This window comes from Hibiscus syriacus, unplaced genomic scaffold (assembly GCF_006381635.1).
Source record: "Hibiscus syriacus cultivar Baekdansim isolate YM2019G1 unplaced genomic scaffold, ASM638163v2 tig00111834_pilon, whole genome shotgun sequence".
Taxonomy (NCBI): Eukaryota; Viridiplantae; Streptophyta; class Magnoliopsida; order Malvales; family Malvaceae; genus Hibiscus; species Hibiscus syriacus.
In genome coordinates this window covers 1,715,247-1,737,572 of record NW_024063192.1, presented here as the reverse complement: position 1 = coordinate 1,737,572, position 22,326 = coordinate 1,715,247, and the positions used below count along the sequence as shown (strand labels likewise).

Genomic DNA, 22,326 nt, shown 5'->3' with positions numbered 1-22,326 from the left:
ACTGGCAAATTATCTCTCTTTACATTTCTTCTATATGACTATATGGAAGATGCTGTGTCGTCTTACCATCTTTCGAAAGATACCATTGTCTTTCGAAAGATACCATTGTCTTTCGAAAAATACATAGTCGTCCGACTACCTTTTAAGAACATTGTGGATTTCATAATCTAGATGATAAAAAATCGACGACGACACATTTGAAAATTTAGAATATTAAACAGAAAAAGGATTTGATTTAAAATACTACTCATTCTTTAATGATTCAATTAGAATGATTTGAGGTTTAAAGATTATTTTAGAATATGAATATGATACAGACATGTTAGGGATAATTCATAAATAATTATAATAGGGGAAATGACATAACTAACCCTACATTTTGAAATAATGCGACTAAACGACTGCTATAGCCGCGAGTACACGTAATCTATCGCCTTGCAGCACAGGTTCCAATTTCCCTCTTTTCTTTCTCTCTCATTGGTCAGTGATTTGCTCTGCGTTTTTCAGTTTGAATTTTCCTCCTATCCAATCAGCGGAAAGAAAAGGGGAAGGCCAAATAGAAAGACAAGTTTGAGCAACGAAGTGGAGAAAATAGAACTCAAAATACGGGGCTGTCATGGCGCCTTCCAAGGTGATTACGACCACGTCAAGGACGAATCCCGACATGCCACGTCAGCCATCCCTATGCTCTTCGCTCTCCACTCTCCTCGCTGATCTCCAAAACCAATCTCAGAACTGCCTTGGCTCCATGACCATGGACGATCTCTTGAAAAACATCTACTCGTCGACGCCGCCGCAGCCGACTATTTCTTCCGACGCCCACGCACAGTTCATCGGCGCCTCCATCTCACGCGAAGGTAGTTTCTCGCTCCCGAAGGATTTGGCGAGCAAGTCCGTCGACGAGGTTTGGAAGGAGATCGTCGCCGGCGGAGGAGGAGATCAGAGGCGGGAAAGCCTGCTGGAAGAGATGACTTTGGAGGATTTTTTGACGAAAGCTGGAGCGGTTAGAGAAGAGGATGTTGGGGGAGTTGTTAATCAGGTGGGAGTAGGTGCAGGTATTTATCCTGTGGATCCCGTCGTTATCGACGGCGGTGGAAGTCAGTTTCCGGCGTTTGGAAACAACAGCAATTTTGATCATCAGAGATTGGTCGTGGTGCCGGCAGGTGGAGGCGCGATGAGAGGTAAACGACGCGCCGTGGAGGAACCTTCTTTGGATAAAGCGACGCAGCGGAAACAGAGGAGGATGATCAAGAACAGGGAATCCGCTGCTAGGTCTAGAGAACGCAAACAGGTCAGACCCTCCTTTCTAAATCATGTTTGGTTGCCTAGAAAATGAACAGAAATGATATACTTTTTTTTTTGAGGAAAGAAGAGAAATAATATGCTTAACCTTTTCACATTGAGATTTTAATTGTTTGCTATCCTTGTTGACATTTAGGCATATACTGTTGAATTGGAATCTATGGTTTCACATTTGGAAGAAGAGAACGCTCGGCTGCTAAGAGAAGAGGTATATATGCAGCTATATTATATGATTTTAGATCACATTCAAGAATTCCAATTGTTTCCCGTTTACCCAGCTTAGTGAACTACTTAAGTTCTACATGTTTGATCAAAATTAAAATGTTTTTACAAAATAATTCCTAAGCTAATCAATGTACATGAATCAAAATGATGTAGTACCATGCTTCCTTTCAAATGTATTCATTCGTAACATGAACTGAAACAGCGGAGATTTTGGCCCCCTTTTCCTCTTAATCTGGTTTTTTAGTCAATTAGTATCTAGACACTTAATCTTGCTGAATGTATGATTCATCGTTAGGCGTTAGATCATGAACATTTTGATTCTGAATTGATTTCTCAACATACATTGCAGGCTGAGCTGAACAAGGAGAGGTTTAAGCAGGTATGTCACTTTGTTTAATCTTTAAATTCAGTTACATTATGTGCTTCAATTGTCTCAAGATTTATTCAGCTTATTTTATGAACCATCAATTCTTAAAATTCCTATCATTGGTTTTATGATCAATGTTTTTATTTGCAAGTAAATGAACATTTCAGCAAACTTTGAGTGAATACATTTCATTTTGGAGTTTCTTTCTTTTACACGATACTCATAACGACCTAAGAGCTAATCGTATTTAAGATGTGCTATGGCTGTTAAACCTTGTAATGTCGTCCTCTTTGCTTGAAAGATGATGTTGCTAGTACCAATTGATGACACCTTGTGGTTTGACTCTGCCGCAGTTGATGAAGAACCTCATCCCCGTCATGGAGAAGCAAAGACCACGTCGTGTTGTCAGGCGTGTTCATTCCATGGAATGGTAAATGTTCGGCAGCAGCTCCTTATTTTTTTTCCTGTCAATTCTCTGTCCATAATTGAAGCTATGGGAAATAACTGCAAGAACCAAGCTGAAACTGAAGTGGGGTATGAGTAATGAAAGCAAAAACCAAGTTTCAAGCTTGATCTGGATTTTACCCATGTGGAAGATCTTTTCAGAAACTAAAGTTTGAGGTGTGGGAAAAAGATGCATTTTGCTTAGGTTAGGTAATTGGTGAATAAAAAAAAAAGGGAAGAAAAAGAATCTCATTAGTCATTTATGTAAATCTTGTCAGAAGGGGAAGATGGTATGCCAGGCCCGAGAACTGATCTAACACAAATTCTGAGTGTAAAAATTCATTGGAATATTCGAATGGCCTCACTTTCTTTCCCTATATTATTATGATTTATATTTCATAGAGTTGTGATAAAAGCTGAACGTGGTGCCATTAAGTTTTTGCTGCGCTAAAAATGTAGAGAAATTGATGGGTGACAACACCAAGCACGTCTATATTAACTTGCAGCAATGATCTGACAACAGCAAAGTTAATGGTCCTTCCAATGTCTTCCAATCATCACTGCCATTACTTTGCGGCTTTGCCATGCTAGTTTGCTTCACCAAATGCCTAGGTAACCCCTTCTTCCACCATTAACGTTTTGATTGGGAAAAAATATATCAAGAAAGTAGCGTGCATCAGATTAGTCAGGCATGAATTAAAGAGAAAATTAGGGTCTTTCTATGATGCAAGCCTGTCATTCTGGTGATGGCATTAAATTAGCTTACAAATAACACAACAGTATCAATTTTTCCATACTACAAATGGTCACCCTAAGGATAAGAAGTGACAAAGAAATGAAAGAATAGAATTAGAGATTGTCATTAATATTTTTTGCTTTGTTTTAGTGGGGCCACAATCATCATTTGTTTAGCATCGTATGCTCTAATCACGAGCCAATTTGGTGTCAATTAGGGATTAGGGATGGACATAGGTCAGATTTTTGGTTCACCGACTCGATCCGAGAACAAAGAATCTTTCACCAGAGATTCGACCTAATCCGACCAAAACAAGATTCCACTTGACCCGAACCTGACCCGATATATAACTCAAAAATTCGACCCGAAATAATAATAAAAATATTATTTTTATTTAATAAAAATAGTGACTTAATTGAAAAAAATAATATATAGAGGGGTATTGTTGTAATTATTCTTAAATATATAAGGTAAAATTATTTTTTTGGGGTTGGGTCGGGTTTTTTTCACCCTAAACCCGAATCTCACATTAAAAAACCCCGACATGAACCCGATTTTTTTTAAAACTCGATCCGATCGGGTCGGGTCAGAACCCTTCGGGTTCGGGTCCCATGCGGATGGGCACGGATGTTATTTTAAAAAACTTAGGTTAGGATTGGACTAGGTCGATTTTTTAGAGCATATGTTCAAGTCGGGTCAAGTTTAGTGTGAAAAATATCCGACTAGACTTGATCCGAAAAATAATATAAAAATACCTTATAAATATTTAGGGATAATTGTTAGAATACATCTCTTTATATTATTTTTCAATTAAATATTTATTTATTAAATAAAATTAATAATTTTATATTATTTCAAGTAGGGTCGGTCACAGTCGATTTTTATTTCAAAAATCGAATCTAGTTTCGGGTCAAGCGAAAATACTCTAAATTAGGTCGAGTTTCGGGTGGAGGGTATACAATTTTTGGGCCGGGTCAAATTAACCGAAAACAATACCCAATCAGACTCATGCCCCATCCTACTGTCCAACTGCTCATGCCCCATCTCGGGGGCTTGTTTTTGAGGATCAAGTGTTTCATTTTCTAATACCAATACTTCAATAAAAAGAAGAAAATAGTTTACAAGCAATGATAAAATCTAAAACAAAAAGGGGAAATAACAAAACTTTACTCCAACCATTTCCCATTTGTCTCTATCAACACTATTTTCCCTCTAACTCTAAACTTTGTAACACATTTATTCCCTTTTCCGAAATTCCTCATAGTTTGGTGAATTCCTTAGTGCTTACTATTGTTGTCGTTGTTACTAATATTAGAAGTTGTATCATCGCAAGGGGCAACGACAACTTGGATAGCTTCATTGTTGGGACAGCTTTCGTTTGATGAAACTAATTGCTTCATTCTCTTCATCTCTTGGCCTTTTCCCCACAGCACAACGTATAGTCCCACCACAATCAGCACTGCTCCTATTATGCTGTGATTTAGACCACGTTATACAAGATTATATAATTGGTTAATTGATTGATTAAGGAATTAATTACCTTCCCAGATAGAACTTTTCTTCAAGAAAGAATGCGCCCGCTAAAGCTACTAAGACGAGCAACAAAGGGCTGAAACTAGACGCGTAAAGTGGACCTCTCATGCGCACACACCAAGAGATCAGGCTGATCATCAACCCCGACCCCAAGATTCCCTGCTAACACACACCAGTGCATATTTAATCTCCAAATTAAAGCTAAAATATATAAATTAGTTTTAAATTTTGATTAGATCTTTAAAATGGTATTCTCTTGAAAACGTACCGCATAGGCAACGGTGAAAAGCCTGATATTCCATCCCAATTTCCATTGACTCCAATCTTTCTCCACGCAAAGTGCAAGAGAAGTTGTTTGTATGGCTGCCATTGTGCATGTCAATGCTGTGCTCGAGTAATAACATGGGTATTTCTCGCTCATCTTCGTCTTGTATGAAAAAAAAGAGAGTAAAATATAAGCATAAAAAAACAAAGTGATGATCCACTTATATTATTCATTAGTTATACATGTAAAGATAATACACAGAGAGAAAATATATTGCAAATGAAATGGAGTTAAAAGAAGACCTGAATGTTCAACCATATAGCATAAGAAGTACAGCTGCCAAGAGCTAGCAAAGCTCCCAATACATGATGAGCAGAGCTTGGATGAGAATTAGAAGACGAAGAAGAAGAAGCCGCATGGTGTAGGTGATGTAAAAGATCTAAATCAATGGATCCCATGTCAATTCTGAGTCCTTTGAAGAATGTGAATGTCATTGCCCCACCTAATCCGATTAATGTTCCCAACACCTTTGCCTTCCCTGCCATTGTCCCTAACCCCACCTTCTCCAATCTGCATACCATAAAAAATATGGGACTGAAGTTGAACCAAACTATCAATTTGTGGGTCTAATTGTAAAACAAATGGTAAATCTCTCTACTTGCATGACTCAGATAAAGGACATATATACCCAATGGTGACGGCCACAATGAAAGTTATGGCTGGAATTAGATTAGTCATGGCTGAAACAAATGTTGCTGACGTTAATGCCATGGCTTCTATGTACAAATTTGAGCCACTGAGCCCCTGCATAATACCAACAAAATACAGAATTAATCTTCACTTTAAACTTAATTAATCATTGATTAACCTGTTGGTGGCTAATAAGCTTACCCAAGTAACCCACAGAAAAATGCTTGAACTAGTACAGTCCAAGTTAGCTTTGGCCTCTTCCTGCGGAACAAACAATAATTGCAGAAAGAAAAAGGTTAATTAAAAAATTTATGTACGATAAGATTCGAACCACGACCTAAAAGAGAGACAAAATCGAACACGAGAGAGACGAAAAGAACCTTTCAACAAGGAGGGCAAGGGGGGTCATGAGAGCGGAGGCGAATATGAAGCGATAGGCAACCATAACTTTCATGCTCATTCCATCAGTTACAGCCAATTTATACAGAACATTAACACCTGCAAAAACCATTTGAACCACCACCATCAGTATCGCAGCCTTCAAGCCATGCAATATTTCAGCAATCTGCTCCATCCTTGTGTAAATTCACCAGGCTTTAAGCAAAGTTTTCGTGCCTTGACGAAATGGTGAGCACACGATTTATAAGCTACAAACACTCTTAGGTACGCTAGGCAGTCGGCCCCCTTCCTTTGTTTAACCACGTCACCGTGTACGTAATCATATCCGCACATGCTGAACTTCCTTTTCTCGGTAGCCCTAACACTCGGGCCACACCTATGAGGCGAGAGTTTTTAACTTGGATCCTCTGTGTGTTGTTATGGCACGTGGAGATTGCATTGCATGGTTCAACCACGTTATTACTGTTCCTTTCTTGGCGGCTCCTTTAATTTGTTCTTTTAACTTTTGGTAAAGCTGGAAACTCCGACGATATATATATATATATATATATACACACCATGTGATTGCGAAATGAAACCTCTGTAAGTGTGTTTGGTAAGTAAGAAAATGATGGGAAAGATTAAAGAAAATTGAATTTCGCCTTTCTTCTTGTGAGTGTTGATAATAATATTGGAGTTTGGATTTCCAATGAAACTAACCTCTCCCATAAAAGCAAAATGTAATAAAGTTGTAAAAGGAAGATACATTCTCAATGGAGCCTTTTTTCCAGGTTGAAGATGGACAAACTAAAATTTGCTATTGACGTTGTTTCTTTTCTTTTAATTTTCTTTATATGCACGAACGGAACTACTTTAGTAGTAAATGATTGTTTGAACATATACTTATTTATATTTATCTAATTTTATAATAAATTTTGAATTATATTCGATTCAAATTAATCATTCATGAACTAATCGAGGCGATTATTCTTAAAGAACACACACTCAAACTTATGATAAAGATTTTCCACAATTTGGAAAATACTTGGCTTGCGGGGAAACACACAAAAGTTTTCTAAATTCTATTAATATTACCTTTAGTAGGGAAAGCCTTTTAAAGGAACTGTCAACAGCAGGCTTACTTTTTTTTTTTTTGACGAATTTGTTAAATGGACTAAGAATGCATTGCTTTTACTTCAAAATATTTTCCACCAAAAATGGTGGCTGATTCGAATCGATGTAGTAAATAACTTACTAACTATATATATTTCTTGAAAAATGATTGTATTAAAATTGATTTATTGAGATAATAATATTTGTAATAATTTATAATGTATACCGTTTTCTAACACTATATATTTGCACAAATCAAACGACGTTGGTAATAAAAGAATTATTTTTATTATTTAAAATTTCAAGTTCAAATACTATGAATACCGCTAAATGGTTGAGAATTATTTTTATACATATATCATTTTCTCCTTACTCTAAATTAATAAAAAAAAATAAAAGAAATGGAAATAAAAGACAAAGTGAATTTTTTCTTCTTGTTTAGGTGGATGGCGCATTAACGCTCAAGACGTAACATCTAATGAACTTAAATATAATTTAGTATAAATTTTTATTATAATTAAATTTAAAAATATTACATATTTAAATGTATTTGAAATCCTAATATCAGAATTTATGTAACAATAGGATCCAAAATTTTAATATATATTTTTAGAAAAATATTAAATATGTGAATATTTTATTTTTTTTCTCCTCCTATTAACGCATTAAATTAATATTTGTATTTTTTAAAAACAATGAAGATGCACCTATTCTTTATAGATTTATCCATTCATGAGAGGTGTAAATAGAATTGAGTCGGATGAGGAACATAACTTGCTAGTCCCACGAGATAAGGAGGTGTCGATTTCATGCAATTGAAAAACCATTTCCAAATATAATTTATATTATAATTTTAACTAATTTTTTTTGGATTAAAATGATTTAAGAAGTTAAAAAACTATGTAGAATTTAAAGTCAGCTCGTCTGGTGCTAATAAATATTGCACCACCCTTAGGTAACGGTGCTGCCATTTAGCAGCTTGGAGAGACTTTGGAAACTCTGTACTTAAATGTCATTTGCATGTCTAATTTATAAGAGTTTCGAAGGCGAAGATCACAGAATGTCTTATACTGCAATACAAATAGGTCAATTGGAGTTAAATGTTTATGTTGCTGAATTTTGTTGTTGCCACTTTAAGGTATCCGGGTAGAACGAAAGTATTGCATTATGGAATCAGGGTTCTTTTTACTAGTTAGTGACAATCTGAATATGTGCATGTCATATTCCATTTCAGGCCAATTTTTGGGTACGTGCTTCAGTTACCAGATCATTTTTATGCCTTTTGTCTTGCTATTTACATCGCTTATCCGTACTGTATATAAATTGGCTGACTGAACTGCTATGACGATTATGATATTCGTTCTAGGATTTAAATTATGGGTTCAAATGGATGATAACAAGGATAGCCTTCTTCTATTAGGCATTAGAGACTTCAAATCATGCCTTGACTTCGTCCAGATATACATGTTTTTGTCATCATGGAAATGCCATCTTCTGTCATTTTAGCACAGGGAAAGAAAATCGATGTAACTAGCAAGACAAAATTCCTCGTCTCAATGTTTACGTACAGATCCTTGCTGATATCAGCATCATACTTGATTATGGAGTTATATGTAGTTTCATGGATTCCGGCAGCTTCCTTTCTGATCAGAGATGTCTGGAAGAGCACTTTGGGGAAAAACTGATCACTTGCCCATCGGATGATTTCTTGTTCTGCAGTTGTGAAGGAGTACCTTCTCTCGGTTAAGACCTTCATCAATGAATCCGTAAGATCATTGACCAGCAAGGTCTAACTGAAGAATAGCATGGAGAAGGACATAACATTCATAAATTGGCACGGTGTGTCTCGAAAGAACTCCCTGAAGTCCTTAACCGCAACGTACATAGCAGGCACATTGAAAGTTTCAAACATACACTGGGTCATATTCTCCTATTAGTTAGCCTTAGGGACTCAAAGAATCGAAGATTGAAAATGGAGTATCTAAGAGATTTTTAACTCGTGAACGTTCTTAGGACACAATGGGGTCGATTTCCATGTCAGCATATCGGCTAAGAGTCGGGTGGTTGGGGGGGAGGTGAATTGGAGTTGTACCTGTGGCCAATGAAAAAGATAATAGATCGGATCTTAATACATTTACGCAAGTATCGTGAGAAATATGAAAACATGTAACATTTTTACAGTCTTTCAGTAAATAAAAAGAAAAAGGTATACACTGCATGGATTAATCTTCAATGAATCAGTTTTACAGTAAAAAATAAAAGCATACGATAGAATAGCTATGCCATCAAGTGTTTTTCACAATCCTCTTTGGTCATCTTCACCCACCGTGAATTCGGTGCTTACTCCTTTGTTGTATTGTATATAACTATATAATTCATGTATCTCGATTCCATCTATCGACTATAGGCTCTGGTTGATAAGTTCCGGTCACAAAATGACACCACTAAAGCGGTGGTCCTGGTGGATGTCTCTTGCACCAGGTTCTCAGATGGAACATGATTGTTCGTAACACTAATAAGGAAATATATATCGAATTACTTACCACTAAATTTGTAGTTCTGAAGTCCCGACACGTAAGGGAACTGATCGTGGTCTTATACCGGTGCATTGCTACCGAACGAGCTTCCTAGACTAGGGTGAGAAGCTTGATGAAGGGAGATTCGGATGGTGTGGTTTTGAGATGATTTGTATATATCTATACACTCCTCAAGGTCGGCGTCGCATGTCAAGAGAACCCATTCATCATCATCGTCCAAGTGCTTGAGATCAATTCGGGTGACGTCTTCGATGTTGAATCGCCTAGCAATCTCTTGTTGTAAGTCTATGAAATCCCAATTTGGTTGCAACATGAACCGTATCTTGACTTCTCCGAACATAGCTTTTACTTTCAAGGTGCCTCCTGCTGGTAATTTCTGGCCGACAGTTTTCAGGAATGAAGGTCGAGTCTCGAAATTAGGATGTTCAACTATCATATTTCGGTTTTCAGTTCTTGCAGATAGCTTCGGCTCCTCTTGATTCAAGGAGTGCAATTCAACACCAAGAACACTCAGTGCTCCACTGGGATCTTCCTCTGGCAACCCATCTGCACTACCCAAGGCATTGATACTGATACTCTGCTGCTTCGCTCCAGTGGAGCAACAGGCACTCGAACTCGAGCTCTGACTGGATGAAGAAGATGGAGATTTTGAAGCAGGTGCTCCTCGGCCGAAAATGTCTCTGTCAAGTTGAGGTTCAGATGGAATAGAAAGGTTACTGATCTTCAACATTGAAGACGGTCCGCTGCTAGAAAAGTTAGGTGAGCTCAGTTTGAGGAAACTCGAATAGAAAGACCCTAGTTGAATGGCTCCCTCAGCACCTTGAACCGAGTCCATCACAAGTTGGAGTTTTCTCAAGGAGTGGTCTACCTTCTTAATTTTTCTAGACGGCCACCGAGTGATCCCATGTTGCCTGCATATCCTTTTCAGGGTAGTCGGGCACACTGCAATAGAATAAAATCAGTAAGCAACTCGAACGAGCTGGGTACTCTATACTGCTAATGCATGGATGCCAAATCCCTTGTTGTTTTCCGTAATTAAATTTCTCGAGCTATATGATTTTTCCGAAAAATGAGTAGTTACCTTGATCAACAAGCATTATTTAGTTAAACAGAAATCGGGACATCGGGCAAGAATACAAGGCTTGTAACTATAATGGAATATTTTCTTACCACCAATACTCTTAGCAGCATCTTTAAGACTCCCTGCAAAGTACTGCCGAAGATCCTGCAAGTTGATTGTCTTCTCCACCTTCTTTCGCCTCCTCTCACCTGTTTTTTTACCGGATAAAATGTATCGCTGACCAGAAAAAGAGTCGCCGCCACCACCATCAACAGTAGCCTTGGTTCCGGCATTTTGGGTAGCATGTCCAATATCCGAAAGTACATGTTTATTGTATAACTCTAGCTGCGTCTCTTCCCAGTGGGTTGTCACCTTGAATTCTTCTTCTTCCTTTTGATATTCCCACGAGACAGAAACACCTTTACCCATCTTTTGGGCCTCCATCATGTGTGCAATCCATGACTCCTCCTCCGGAGAGTTATCTTTCGACGTAAAAATCCTAAATTGAGCTTCTTCTTTGTTTGATCTCGAATCCGAGGTAACTTCCATTTCCTTAACCGGCAGTATCACTTCCTCCTCGAGCTCTTTGTCCACAACTACGTGCAAGCTCCAGCAAGCCTGTTGCATAAAACTGGACAATGAGTTCAGCATATGCTTTTGTGCTTCGCTGTCACAGCAATCCTTCGGCAAGAATAACTCCAAAACGAATGCAACCGATCCCGTAAAAGTGCTTTGTAGCGGGACAGCTGCAGCAGCACGCAATCCGAACATCCTTGCATGGTGAGAGAGAGGATAGTTCGTCTTACTGAAGGCAGTTATATCGGTTGCAAAGCATTGCTTGTTTGTCGTGAATGCTCTGCCAACTATTCCTTGGCCTTGGAACAGGTGATGTTCGGAGCACGCTTCTAGGAAGCCCAAAAGACCTTCGTCAGCCACGAAGCAAGCGGAATCCAAGGTGGAAACACAACGATAAAAGTTCTCGTCAGAATGTCGGCATCCACTTTTACCTTGATTGAGGCACGGTGCCCACGTTAGAGCCAAAGGCAGCTTATATCTCTTGCAGATGGATCTTAGAACCTCGACTATGTCAGGCAATGCAGCTTGATACAGCTCGTTACAAGCCTGTGAAACCAGAGGAGTTGTTTTGTCTCAGAAAAGAACGATGAAAATTCCGAACAGTCGAAACTATAGGCTTAAGATGCCGTTGTCTTTACCTCAACACCAGGCAGAGTGAAGCCGTGTGAGCTCCTTTGATCAACGGCCTGCGAATAGATACAGTTTATTTAAACCAGAACATGAGAATAGAAGAGGGCCCTGTAGGTGACAAATTAGTAACATAATAAACAAATACATGACCGTTGGCTCTTCTGAAAGGTTTTTTTATGTATTTAATTTACTTTTCTAAAAAATGAGAAGTCAATTACTATATACGGAGCAACAAAGTTGTTATTATAAAAATGAAGAAAAATGAGAAAAACTAAGGACAGTTGGTGCATTAACATACGAAAAATCCGTCATGGACGACAACGAAGTATGCCAGCGGCACAACAAATCACATACAGCAAGCATCATAGATTCAGAAAGATGCGTAAGTAAACGCAATCCGAATTTAGCAGCTACAAAGATGTCTACGATGCTAAAATGACTCATGAGGTATATTCAAAACTCTCGACCAGCAAACTCTCCTGAGTTAACAGTTAAAGAATCAGAATATAAGATAAACGGAGAGCATGGAGATTACGAAGGAAAAAGAGGAGACCTCAAGAGCTTTGCAGACGTGTTCAAGTTCCGGGTGAAAATTGATCTTTAGAGTAATTGTGACGACCTCAACAACACCCAAGCAAGTTCCGTTCCCCCGCTCGAAAACAGGAAGAGCAAGAGACCCACCAACATTGTACTTTTGTGCAAAACTAATATGCGGATATTCATCGCTTCTGAAGAAACGAACATCAGGTGTCCACTCAGGTAACTTCCCTAAAAAGACACGGCCAGGTAACCCAACAGATTCCTTTGAATCCTCCTCGGCTGGGAAGTTATAGGATTCGGAGACATCTCTAAAGATTTCGAGACTCTTGCAATTCGTATTGAGTGAGTAAGGCTGACATTCGGTCGTAAGAACATGCTTCCCTCCTCATTTTACAGGCACCCATATTTGAATAAGGACATCCCTATCTATTGTAGATTCCTTCAAATATCCAATAGCCTGCATTAGTCTCTCTTTCACAGATGACGAAGAACCGGATTCCGCCCTCGGTCCTATCCACCATCTATTCCTCAATTCGGTGCCTTGGACTATAAAACTTCCAGGTTGTGGCATCGATGTAGCGTTTCCAACAGCCAACCAGTTTTCCGACTGACTTCGAGAATGGTCCGGAACCATTGTTTCCGCCTCTCCTTGATGCATTTGATGCAAGCTCTGAGAAGGGTCATTCGGATTCGGACCACTAGATGTTGAAGGACCAGGCTGCATAAAGTTGAACCCATCGCTAGTCTCCAACCAGCATCCTTCAAACAAGAGTTCATCCATAAAATCGAAATCCATGGAAGCAGCAGCATCGGAGAGGTTTCCGAATGTAGAATTAGGTGCGAAACCGCCATCGTCTTCCATGTCGAGAAAATGATGTCGGAATTTGCTTCTAAACCAGAGCCTATTAGCCTATATTACATTCCAATTGCAAACACTACCATGAACCGAAACAAAGAAGCAGAGAGAAGATGAAAAACAAAAAGATGAATTTCCAGTAAAGATTCATTTTCCCCGTATCCAAACACCCAATCTGTCCCAAACGCAGAAACATTGTCAACCAAACCTAAAATAAATTATCCAACATCAGCTTCCACATGCACTAATCACAGGCTTTGAAACAAACACTAGGTTAAAGAACAAAACCCCTTTGCTTAAACACTATTTTTTGCTTACAAGTTCCAGATTTTACTATTAATAGAAAAGGAAAACAGACAAATAAAGAAGTAAAAACAAAGGAGGAGATGAAAGCCACTCACTTTACAAAGAATCTTTGAGAGAGAAAAAACCCAGTGTCAACTGTTCGATTGAAAGTTGCCTTTGTTTTACACCAAAAACAACAAAACATTCAGAGAAGCAATTTCAATCACAGTGATTTTATCATCAGTTCTTGATGGTACCTTGGGTTGTGCCTTTTATATAAACTACAAATCTCAAGCTATGCGCTTGAAGAATATTCTCTCTCGATGAAAAAATCATAGGGCCCCGCTTCAAGAGTCAAATAAGATATTCTCATTTCTAAAGATTTAAGATTCCAATGGTAAGAAATTTGATTGTAACCGAAGAAAAAGTGTTCTCTTTTTTTAATTAAAGATCCGATTTTTATCAACTCCGAATATGATCCGACCACTTGACTCTTTTATCTTCGGACAGCCTGAAAATCCAATGCTTTCCATTTTCATCATTTTTCTTTCTATAATTAGTAAACTCCAATTGGAGAAGTTACGTGATGGAATCTACAAAGGGTCAGTCGAGGTTTTTTATGCAGAAAATAGTTAAAAGCTCTTGGCAAAGTGGCTATCAAGATCTCGGGAGGCCATGGGGCATGACCGAGCTCACTCGTCCTGTTTTTGCTCGAGTTGCCGCGTCCGTTAGCATTTAACCATTGAGCTGTAATTTTTAAACAAATTAATCATATGTTAATGGTTCAAACGTGGAATCCTCCGAGGGTTCCTTGAGTCTGATTGCTTGAGGAGAACAGGCAGGGCCTGCGCCTTGTTGCTTTCTCAGGGAACAATCAACAGGTTCTACCTAAGAAAAAAAAAAATATAATACGACTCAAATCTCAAAGCTTGATGACTTCATGGAGTTGATATAAATAATGGCTCATAGACTGATGATCATAATTAAGCTGATTATGTAACATGAAAGCGATGTTATATTATATTTAATTACTTTGATTAGTCATCGAAAGTGAAAGAAAATGTTATGTTAATCCGTCCAACCAATTACTTCCACCCAGACGTTTTAGTTGCTGATTTCATTCACTAAAATATTGCACGCCCAAAGATATTATTTTTTAAATTAATCAACCATATGCCCAACTCATTAATCCAAAAAGTACACCGACTTAATTAAATTAATTCATTTAAATGATAAAATTAATTAAAATTATGCTGATTGTTAGATTCAGTTGAACTGATTTTATCCATCTAAATCATTCAATTTAATTTCCTTAAATTATGATAGATTGAATCAAGTTGATAATAAAATTTAATTAATTGTATAATTATAATTAATAAATAATATTTTAAAAAAATGGGTTTGATAGAAGGCTGAATTGGAAATTCACAAGTCAACTTAGCTACCAGTAGGATGAAATAATAATAATAATATAATTAAGGCTGTGGATTGCATAAGCAAATAGGATCAAGGGCAGATACTAGAGGGATTCATTGCTGATGTCTATCCCCTTCTTCTGTTCATTTTTTATTTATAGTTGAAATAGAGATTCTTCTGCTTGTAAGGGAAGTTGATTTTTTCCTAAAAAAATTATACTCGATTTATTATTATCTGATCACTATGAATTAAATATTATAAAGATTTATTATGAACGATTATTCCAATTTAATTTTTTTCATTCATAATGTAAAAAAGAAATTGAATATTTGTGATCTCTTTTAACAAACAAAAACCTCATTCCGTTAAACTAATTAATAAGATTTTGATTTCTTTCCTAATATTAGTAATTGATGAATATTGAAGAAAATCCCATGCAGATTATTGAGGGTCTATACACATTAATCTGTTGTGGGTTTGAGTCGGAGATGAAGATGAAGATAAAAGATTCCATCAGAATTAATAATTTGAACTTAAATAATCTTTACAAATATGTATGGGATGAGCTTAGGTCATGATGCATAGTTGTTGGAAAATTGGTTACATGGTGACAGTTGGACATTTGAAATTTTCAACTTCTTGTTTTTCTAATCTATAATTTAACTTTATCACTTGCTTTATATTTCCCAAGAGATATTAAATTAATAATTACATGGATGTAAATTATTATTTTGAAATGTTTTCATGATTATATTTTAAAAGTATTACGTGACACTGAAAAAAATATAAAACAAATTAAAAAGTTAAATATTGCGAAGAAAATAAATTATTTTTTTCTTAGGTAAATATTCTTCTTACACTTTACAAACAAAATTGAAGGATTTGCTTCAAACTTTTACATACCACTTTTACAGCCTTTGGTATCCAACGGTGTGAATCTCTAGTTCCAAGGGCAAAGTCAGAATTGGATTATAAATTTCGGGGGTCAAAATATAAACTCACCATTATACTAATTTATAATTTTACGATTTATAGGGGGGTTATTTAACAAATTTAAAGTTTTGAGGCCCTAGCGTCAAAGTTAACAAGAGTTTAAACCATGCAAATACACGTGAACCAGGACGAAATCAGACATTTTGATCGGAATCAGATAGATTTTTTTAAAAAGATCTTGGGACCTAAATTTAGAATTTGTACTAAAATGGTTTTAATGAATTATTAAAATTTTAAAGTCATAAAATTGGAAATTTTGCATTTAATTAAAGTACCCAAAGGACTGAATTGAATGATTAAATTTTTTCGAAGAGCTTAAGCTAGAATTATACAGATAAACCAAAAGAGGGCCAAGCCCCCCACTAGCTCACCCAGCCTAGTCAGCCCTACTCGGTCAAGCCCAAGCTTGGTTTTAGATTTCGGTCACCAGATTAATCTGGTGTGGATTTGTCCTGAAAGCGTCGGTTTCTTGAACCCCGGGTTGATAACTTGTACCACATTCGCTCTCACAAACGGCAACGGTACCATTAGCCAACATCAACAAGGATGCTGCAATAACATGATCCTCCTCAACCATCAAGGCCAACGAGTTATTCGTCTGCTTGATGGGGGAAACCGGACAACGATAATTCGGACGGGGGTTGATTTCACGCCATTGTCGCTCGGGGTGACACCGCATGTGTCCAAAGAGTGCTTTCCATGACCAGAATTTCTTCCCACACTCGCTACACGGCGGAGTGATCTTCGGTGCAGCAGGGTCGGGTTTTTTGGTATATTTAGGCCTGGAAACAGGTATGAAATTGACCAGTGTCGATCTTAATCAATTTGGTCCGTTTCTTTCTGTGATCCGGATCATATTTCACTGCATTACCCGACGAAGAAGACAGGTCCAGGATGGTACATTGGGTAGTAGAAGGGGATCGAAACCCGGATCATCGGAACCAACGTTTCATTCATTCTCGAGATAAAAACAGAAGGGGATGAAGCAAGAAGAAACAATGAAGAATTGAAAGAGAAAAAAAATGTAAAACGTGGTGGAAGTATTGCTTTTGTAGAAAAATGTCGTGTCGGCAGTTACAAAAAGATTAAGAGGGACAAGTTAGTTTTCGAAATTGGGCGGGTTCTTTTCAGTTAGATGTTGGAAACATGGGGTGGTTACATTGGCCTTAGCCAATTACCCTAGATTATGCTTCAGTGCATTTACAAAATAATATCACTAAATATATTTTTTTATTCTTCAAAATAATATATATCGAAAGGAAGAAAAAAAGGACAGATGGGCTTAGCAACAGCAACTCAAAGGATCATTTCAGCACCATATGTGACAATACAGTTTTGAAGTCGTACGATCCTTAAGCTTTTGCCTAGGAAAATACATGGAATTTCGAGTTTAAAAACTACACTAAATTATCACATTAGCCTGCGAATGCTGAGAAACTAGCGAGGAACGAAAATCTGAACAAGTCTGCACGTTTGTTCGACGGCTTTATATTACAACTTACAACATTCGATACCTTGGAGATCGCCTTTTACTTGTATGAATGGTCCGATTGATTGGAGGGTTGTGCTTTATCCATCTTCATATTTTTTCCCAGGACATTTAAAATGGCAGCACGCTGCAACTCTTTCGCTGAGACGACAGGGAAGGAAAAAATGTTGAGAGTTAAGTTCCTGCTGTACCATAAAACGAAATATTAATGCCACTAATTTCATGCCTTAAACTATTTTCCGGATAAATTACCAGCACTCCGATGATGGTATGTTATTATTTATAAACATGGTAAATCTATACATGCACACACAACTCACGGATAAATTACCTTCCTCCAGTGATAGTTGAATTGATCTTTTTTCGAGTTCAACAGCCTGTTTACTTTGTTCAACTGCAGAAAGCGATCGAAGCACTAACAACACAACATCAAACAACTTTAAAAGTACTGTAAAATTTTTAAGATCAGAGTCGATATGGTAAGAATGATTCACTAAGCATATAGACATACTCTGAGCGTAATCCTCTAAATCGGACTGGTCCAACTTTTTCAATAGCATCTGCAATTGATAATACCGTTCTTCAAAGTGAAGCTTCATAGTTCCCTTTGGACTATCCAAACCAGGGGTAGCAGAAACGACTGTATGCTGATTAGATTCTAAAGGTGCTAACCCAGTAGCAGGCTTTCCGGGAGGTAAAGGCATGGAAGGTTTGTAAGACGAACTTGTTGAGGATGCCATCTGGAGTGGTGCAAATGCCTGAAAACAAGAAACTTTAGGCTCCTTATTTTGGTATTTTGTTGGTTAATTCCCTCTACTTGACTAGCATGCCTAAGCCGTTGGCAATTATTCATGCTGCTACAGTTGAAAGCACAGTTCTTCCCTAGTTCAGCTTCAGGTTTTCTACGGACATAGACAAGATGCCCGTTTATAGAACTAGTGCTTGGAGATTGGCAGTGCGAAGGACTCACAGGGCATTCGGGGGATGGTCTCTTAGTTCCAGAAACCTTAGCAGGATCAGTAGCCAGTCCTCTGTCTTTAGAAATCGAAGAGCTTCCCGTAGAGTAAGGCACAGTTCTATGTTCGTTCTGCAGATCTCTCAATGGCGTCTTCTTTGCACCAACTAGAGGTTGTTTATCACATGTGGCCGAGTTATTTTCAGGATTCCGCAGTCCGTATTCACTGATTTTTGAGTCTATCGTTTGTTGACCCATCTGGTGAATTTTTCTTCTGGTAACAAGAAGACCACGATCATGATAACATAAACCAAATTATAACGAATGATGCAGTTCTTAAACAAAAGAAGGAAAAAGAGATTGTTGGAGTCTTGGAGGTATAATTTTCCAACCCGAATGACCAAATATAGCTTTTTCATGGAATCTAATGCATACTGCTTTCCATAATTGACCAGCAAGAGCCCAGACCACTAAATATATTAACATTAGCCTTTGACTTAAACCGAAAATAGCTGTTAAATGAAACTAAGCACCCTAAAGCTGTAATCATTACCCAATAGTAGATCACAATAGAAATTTTATCGGATTCATTAAAGCCAAGCAAAAATGGCGTAAATACTAGCAACAAGAGACACATATTTGTCAGCCATTAATTCACACACAAATAGGTGGTAATAGTTAATACGACTACCACACAAGACCACCAATGCTCTAAATTGGCCAAAAAGAAAATCCTAAGAACCAAATTCTTAAGAGACCGAAACTTGTTTATCACAAACAACATTTACCTCTTGAACCTTCTCTTCATGTTTGGGATAGTGTATGATAACAATAATACACAATAGCCATTTACAACATTACGAAAGAAGAAAGTTTATTGATGATTTTCACTAGCTAAAGAGTTTTCATGCAGGGAGTTTGACCTTAGGAAGAAAATGTCCCAAGGGAAGTGAATAGTCAACAGTTTTGGGATCTCTTCCGGTTTGTGGTAATGGACGAAGATCATGGCAATTCAATACCAAGGATCAAGGAAAGCGACCTACATCCCATAAAATGTAGGCTTCTGGTTGTGTTTCCTCCCTGATTAGTGCTAATAAAACCCATATAATTTTCTTTACAGATTAAACATATTGTTTCCGATTGGGAAGATAACGAAAAGCAAATTATTGGAACAAAAGGCATGCTAACAATATCAAGGTACCACCCTCACCCTTGTCAAATTTGATATAGTTTTTTCTGATCATTACCAACCACCAAAGGCGGATAAGTTATTGCCAGGGTCGTAGACTATAACGAAATTAATGTTTTAAAAAAGGAAACCCATATCATTTGAGAATAACATTTATATTTTAAAATATTTACATTTACAAATAAATCCTCATGTTTGGAATCAAAACACACACACACACACACAGACAGAGAGAGAGAGTTCAATTCTAAACAAATCAAACTATAGATTTCCAATAAGCTCCATAACATTCTGCAAATTCATTGAACAGTATCCAGGTATACTAAGAAATAGGGAATGCAATCTGACCAGATACATACACTCTCCACGCATTTTAAGTTTAATTATCTTTCGTTGGAACAAGATACAAATTTGGTATCACAAGATAAAATAAATTAGGTTAATTTCACTAGAAATCAAACAAATAACATTTAACTCAATAACGTCAGAATTAAAGGTCATACCAATTTAAAACAAAAGTTAACAGAAGGAAATAAAAACTAAAACTGCAAAAAACATGATAAATTGCAGAAAATACAAAGACCCAGTGTCTAGGGTGCATCATTTAACACAAATTAATCAACTTTTCGGGACATGGTTTCTGCAAAATGCATTCAAGGAACGATGCCCATTGAGTCAGAATGCCGAAATCAGCAGTAAAAATCGAAATATTCATGAAAGGTATCAAAGTTGATCATATTCAGAACACTCAAAATTACCTAAAAATTTAAAAAAAAATAAGGAAAATGAACCGCAGCTAAAGAAAAATAGAAAGAAAATATTGAATCAAAACAAAGGCAGACAATACATTTACCTTAGCTCATTTAAAACCCGGAGAAGTAAAGAAAAATAAGAGCGAAAGATAGGTATCAGGGAACTTTTGCTAACGAAGTAGTTTTATTTACCGTTTAGACCTTTCGAACCTTTTAATTTTTCGTTTCCAAGGGAATATTACATTGTGGCACCTAATCTATGGATATTTATATATTTCCCCTAACATTAAGAAAACTATATAATCTCGCTATTGCCTTTCTTGGGGGGTGTGGCATATTGGATATAACAGATTGGGTAGCAAGAACTTTACAATTCCTTACATAAGTATTCATGTTTGAGTCATGTGAATCAGATAAAAGATAATAGCACAGATTTTTATCACAGCTTAAGAATTCAATATGGTTTGATTTTCGATATAATCGATAGTACTTATTTATCTGCCTGATATCACAATTCAAGAATTCAATACGGACGTTTCTAGCAGTAGCAGGTAGTGCTCTAATGTTCTTTTCATGTATAGTTGAAACCGGTTTCTCGTCTTCTCGGAGAACCGGAGAAACAATGAATATGATAACAGCTCGGACGGGTTCTCAATCCTTGCCGATAAGGAAGTAGAGGGTAGCTCCGTGTTTTCAAAGATACTTAAACACGCTTAGTCTCCAAGGGCCGAGACACCTTAAGGGATGCAACAACGGAGAACGTTAGGCAGCTACTAATTTTAGTGTAAAACTGAAGACATACATATTCACCACCACCAATGGATACATCCTTCATACTTTCTTTGACGGTCGGCCTCTATGTCGGGTTGCGCCAGGCGTATTTTTGTCGGCCTCTCACTGTCCCTAACCTCATCAGGATCCAGATCAGGGGATGCATAGTCTCCAAGGGCTGAAACACTTCCGGGAATGCGATTGCCCATTAAAACATATAGGTGAACGTTTGTGGCAGCATAAAATTGAACTAAACGGGATAAAGTCCATGATTGACTGAAATTGAGAACCACAGCCATGTAAGGATGCCTGAAAATCAGGAAGAAAGCCAAGATGATAAGAAATTTCTTCAGATGGATCATTTACAACATCTGATGAATGTTTTAAACAAGCAGATGGATCATATCTTGTGATTTTTGCAGCTTGTTGCTCAGCAGGCGAAGAACTAAACTACTTTCTTCCAACTTAGAGAAGGGCTTCCTACTGATAACTCCTAATAAAACTGCCATTTGTTACTCCTTTTTCTTGGATTTGAGAAACTAATTGATATGAGCCAATCATTTTTAAGTTTTTTTATATTATTTATTAACCTAATATTTGGAATTTGTGTTTAATCTCATTCATCATCTTTTGTACACCAAGCATGATCTTGAATTTATTTTTTGAAAGAGATTTATTTATTGAATTTAGTAAGGATGTGTTTTTCTCAAATAGGTGTCAAAATTATTTTTGACTCATTCAGGTGTCTAACGTTACAAACGTTACCTATTTAGGTGTCCAGGTCGTCAGCGGTGTTAATTTCCCCTTCAATGGCACGTGCCACAATATGGTAAATTTAAAATTATATTTATGTAGACACCCGTTTTTGACCGGGTTTAAAATATATATATATATATATATATATATATAATTCTTATTATTAATTACTATTATTATTTATATATATATTGGGTTAGTTATCTACTTGGAATCCCATGAAATCCGGTGACTTTGAGAGAAATGGCTTTGTGGGTCCTTAAAAAGTGGATTTTAGGTTGCCACTTACTGGATAAGGATCACGACACCATAAAAAAAGAGGGCAGTTGAGGTTGTTATCATCTTTCTCCATGATTCTCGACATGCTAGGCTTGTTATATAAACTAGTTGTAAAAATGCAAAGGGGGGGAGGTTCCCGAAACAAACCCCAGTTGAGAGCTTTGGAAGAGAGAGTTTAATGGCTGCAGC

At 37.2% G+C, this 22,326-nt stretch overlaps 3 protein-coding genes and 3 pseudogenes across 4 annotated transcripts; 1 reads left to right on the top strand and 5 right to left on the bottom strand.

The window, feature by feature from the left end:
* Positions 1-444: 444 nt before the first annotated feature.
* On the top strand, positions 445-2,715 carry LOC120171590 (ABSCISIC ACID-INSENSITIVE 5-like protein 4). 2 transcript variants are annotated; one of them, XM_039179270.1, is made up of 4 exons: positions 445-1,291; positions 1,439-1,510; positions 1,877-1,906; positions 2,224-2,715. In XM_039179270.1, the coding sequence occupies exons 1-4, from the start codon at positions 617-619 to the stop codon at positions 2,326-2,328; spliced, it is 882 nt and encodes a 293-aa protein (XP_039035201.1). In that variant the 5' UTR covers positions 445-616; the 3' UTR covers positions 2,329-2,715. The 2 variants fall into 2 exon arrangements, with proteins under 2 accessions (XP_039035201.1, XP_039035202.1); XM_039179271.1 differs by having other exon boundaries at positions 447-1,291; positions 2,248-2,715.
* A 1,636-nt stretch (positions 2,716-4,351) lies between these two features.
* LOC120171577 (WAT1-related protein At1g68170-like) lies at positions 4,352-6,136 on the bottom strand. Its single transcript, XM_039179252.1, has 7 exons — positions 5,951-6,136; positions 5,764-5,823; positions 5,561-5,676; positions 5,175-5,442; positions 4,876-5,034; positions 4,615-4,766; positions 4,352-4,547 (listed from the first exon to the last, which is right to left on the bottom strand). Exons 1-7 carry the CDS (start codon positions 6,134-6,136, stop codon positions 4,352-4,354), a joined length of 1,137 nt encoding a protein of 378 aa, XP_039035183.1.
* Positions 6,137-8,485: 2,349 nt separating this feature from the next.
* LOC120171576 lies at positions 8,486-8,977 on the bottom strand (annotated as a pseudogene).
* A 395-nt stretch (positions 8,978-9,372) lies between these two features.
* On the bottom strand, positions 9,373-13,737 carry LOC120171589 (annotated as a pseudogene).
* Positions 13,738-16,358: 2,621 nt separating this feature from the next.
* Positions 16,359-16,878, bottom strand: LOC120171575 (annotated as a pseudogene).
* A 350-nt stretch (positions 16,879-17,228) lies between these two features.
* LOC120171459 lies at positions 17,229-20,524 on the bottom strand. The gene is made up of 4 exons (XM_039179167.1): positions 20,433-20,524; positions 17,947-18,664; positions 17,767-17,850; positions 17,229-17,576 (listed from the first exon to the last, which is right to left on the bottom strand). Exons 2-4 carry the CDS (start codon positions 18,173-18,175, stop codon positions 17,476-17,478), a joined length of 414 nt encoding a protein of 137 aa, XP_039035098.1. The 5' UTR covers positions 18,176-18,664; positions 20,433-20,524; the 3' UTR covers positions 17,229-17,475.
* Positions 20,525-22,326: the final 1,802 nt, after the last annotated feature.

Excerpts from the sequence above, each read along its gene's own strand:
- LOC120171590 (XM_039179270.1), top strand. The coding sequence starts at position 617 with ATGGCGCCTTCCAAGGTGATTACGACCACGTCAAGGACGAATCCCGAC. Across the intron at positions 1,511-1,876 it reads CTCGGCTGCTAAGAGAAGAG|GCTGAGCTGAACAAGGAGAG; the intron begins GTATATATGCAG and ends CATACATTGCAG. Across the intron at positions 1,907-2,223 it reads ACAAGGAGAGGTTTAAGCAG|CCTTGTGGTTTGACTCTGCC; the intron begins GTATGTCACTTT and ends CAATTGATGACA.
- LOC120171577 (XM_039179252.1), bottom strand. The coding sequence starts at position 6,136 with ATGGAGCAGATTGCTGAAATATTGCATGGCTTGAAGGCTGCGATACTG. Across the intron at positions 5,824-5,950 it reads TGACCCCCCTTGCCCTCCTT|GAAGAGGCCAAAGCTAACTT; the intron begins GTTGAAAGGTTC and ends TTTGTTCCGCAG. Across the intron at positions 4,548-4,614 it reads GAAAAGTTCTATCTGGGAAG|CATAATAGGAGCAGTGCTGA; the intron begins GTAATTAATTCC and ends TCTAAATCACAG.
- LOC120171459 (XM_039179167.1), bottom strand. The coding sequence starts at position 18,175 with ATGGCATCCTCAACAAGTTCGTCTTACAAACCTTCCATGCCTTTACCT. Across the intron at positions 17,851-17,946 it reads TTTAGAGGATTACGCTCAGA|TGCTTCGATCGCTTTCTGCA; the intron begins GTATGTCTATAT and ends TTGTGTTGTTAG. Across the intron at positions 17,577-17,766 it reads TCAACTATCACTGGAGGAAG|CGAAAGAGTTGCAGCGTGCT; the intron begins GTAATTTATCCG and ends CTGTCGTCTCAG.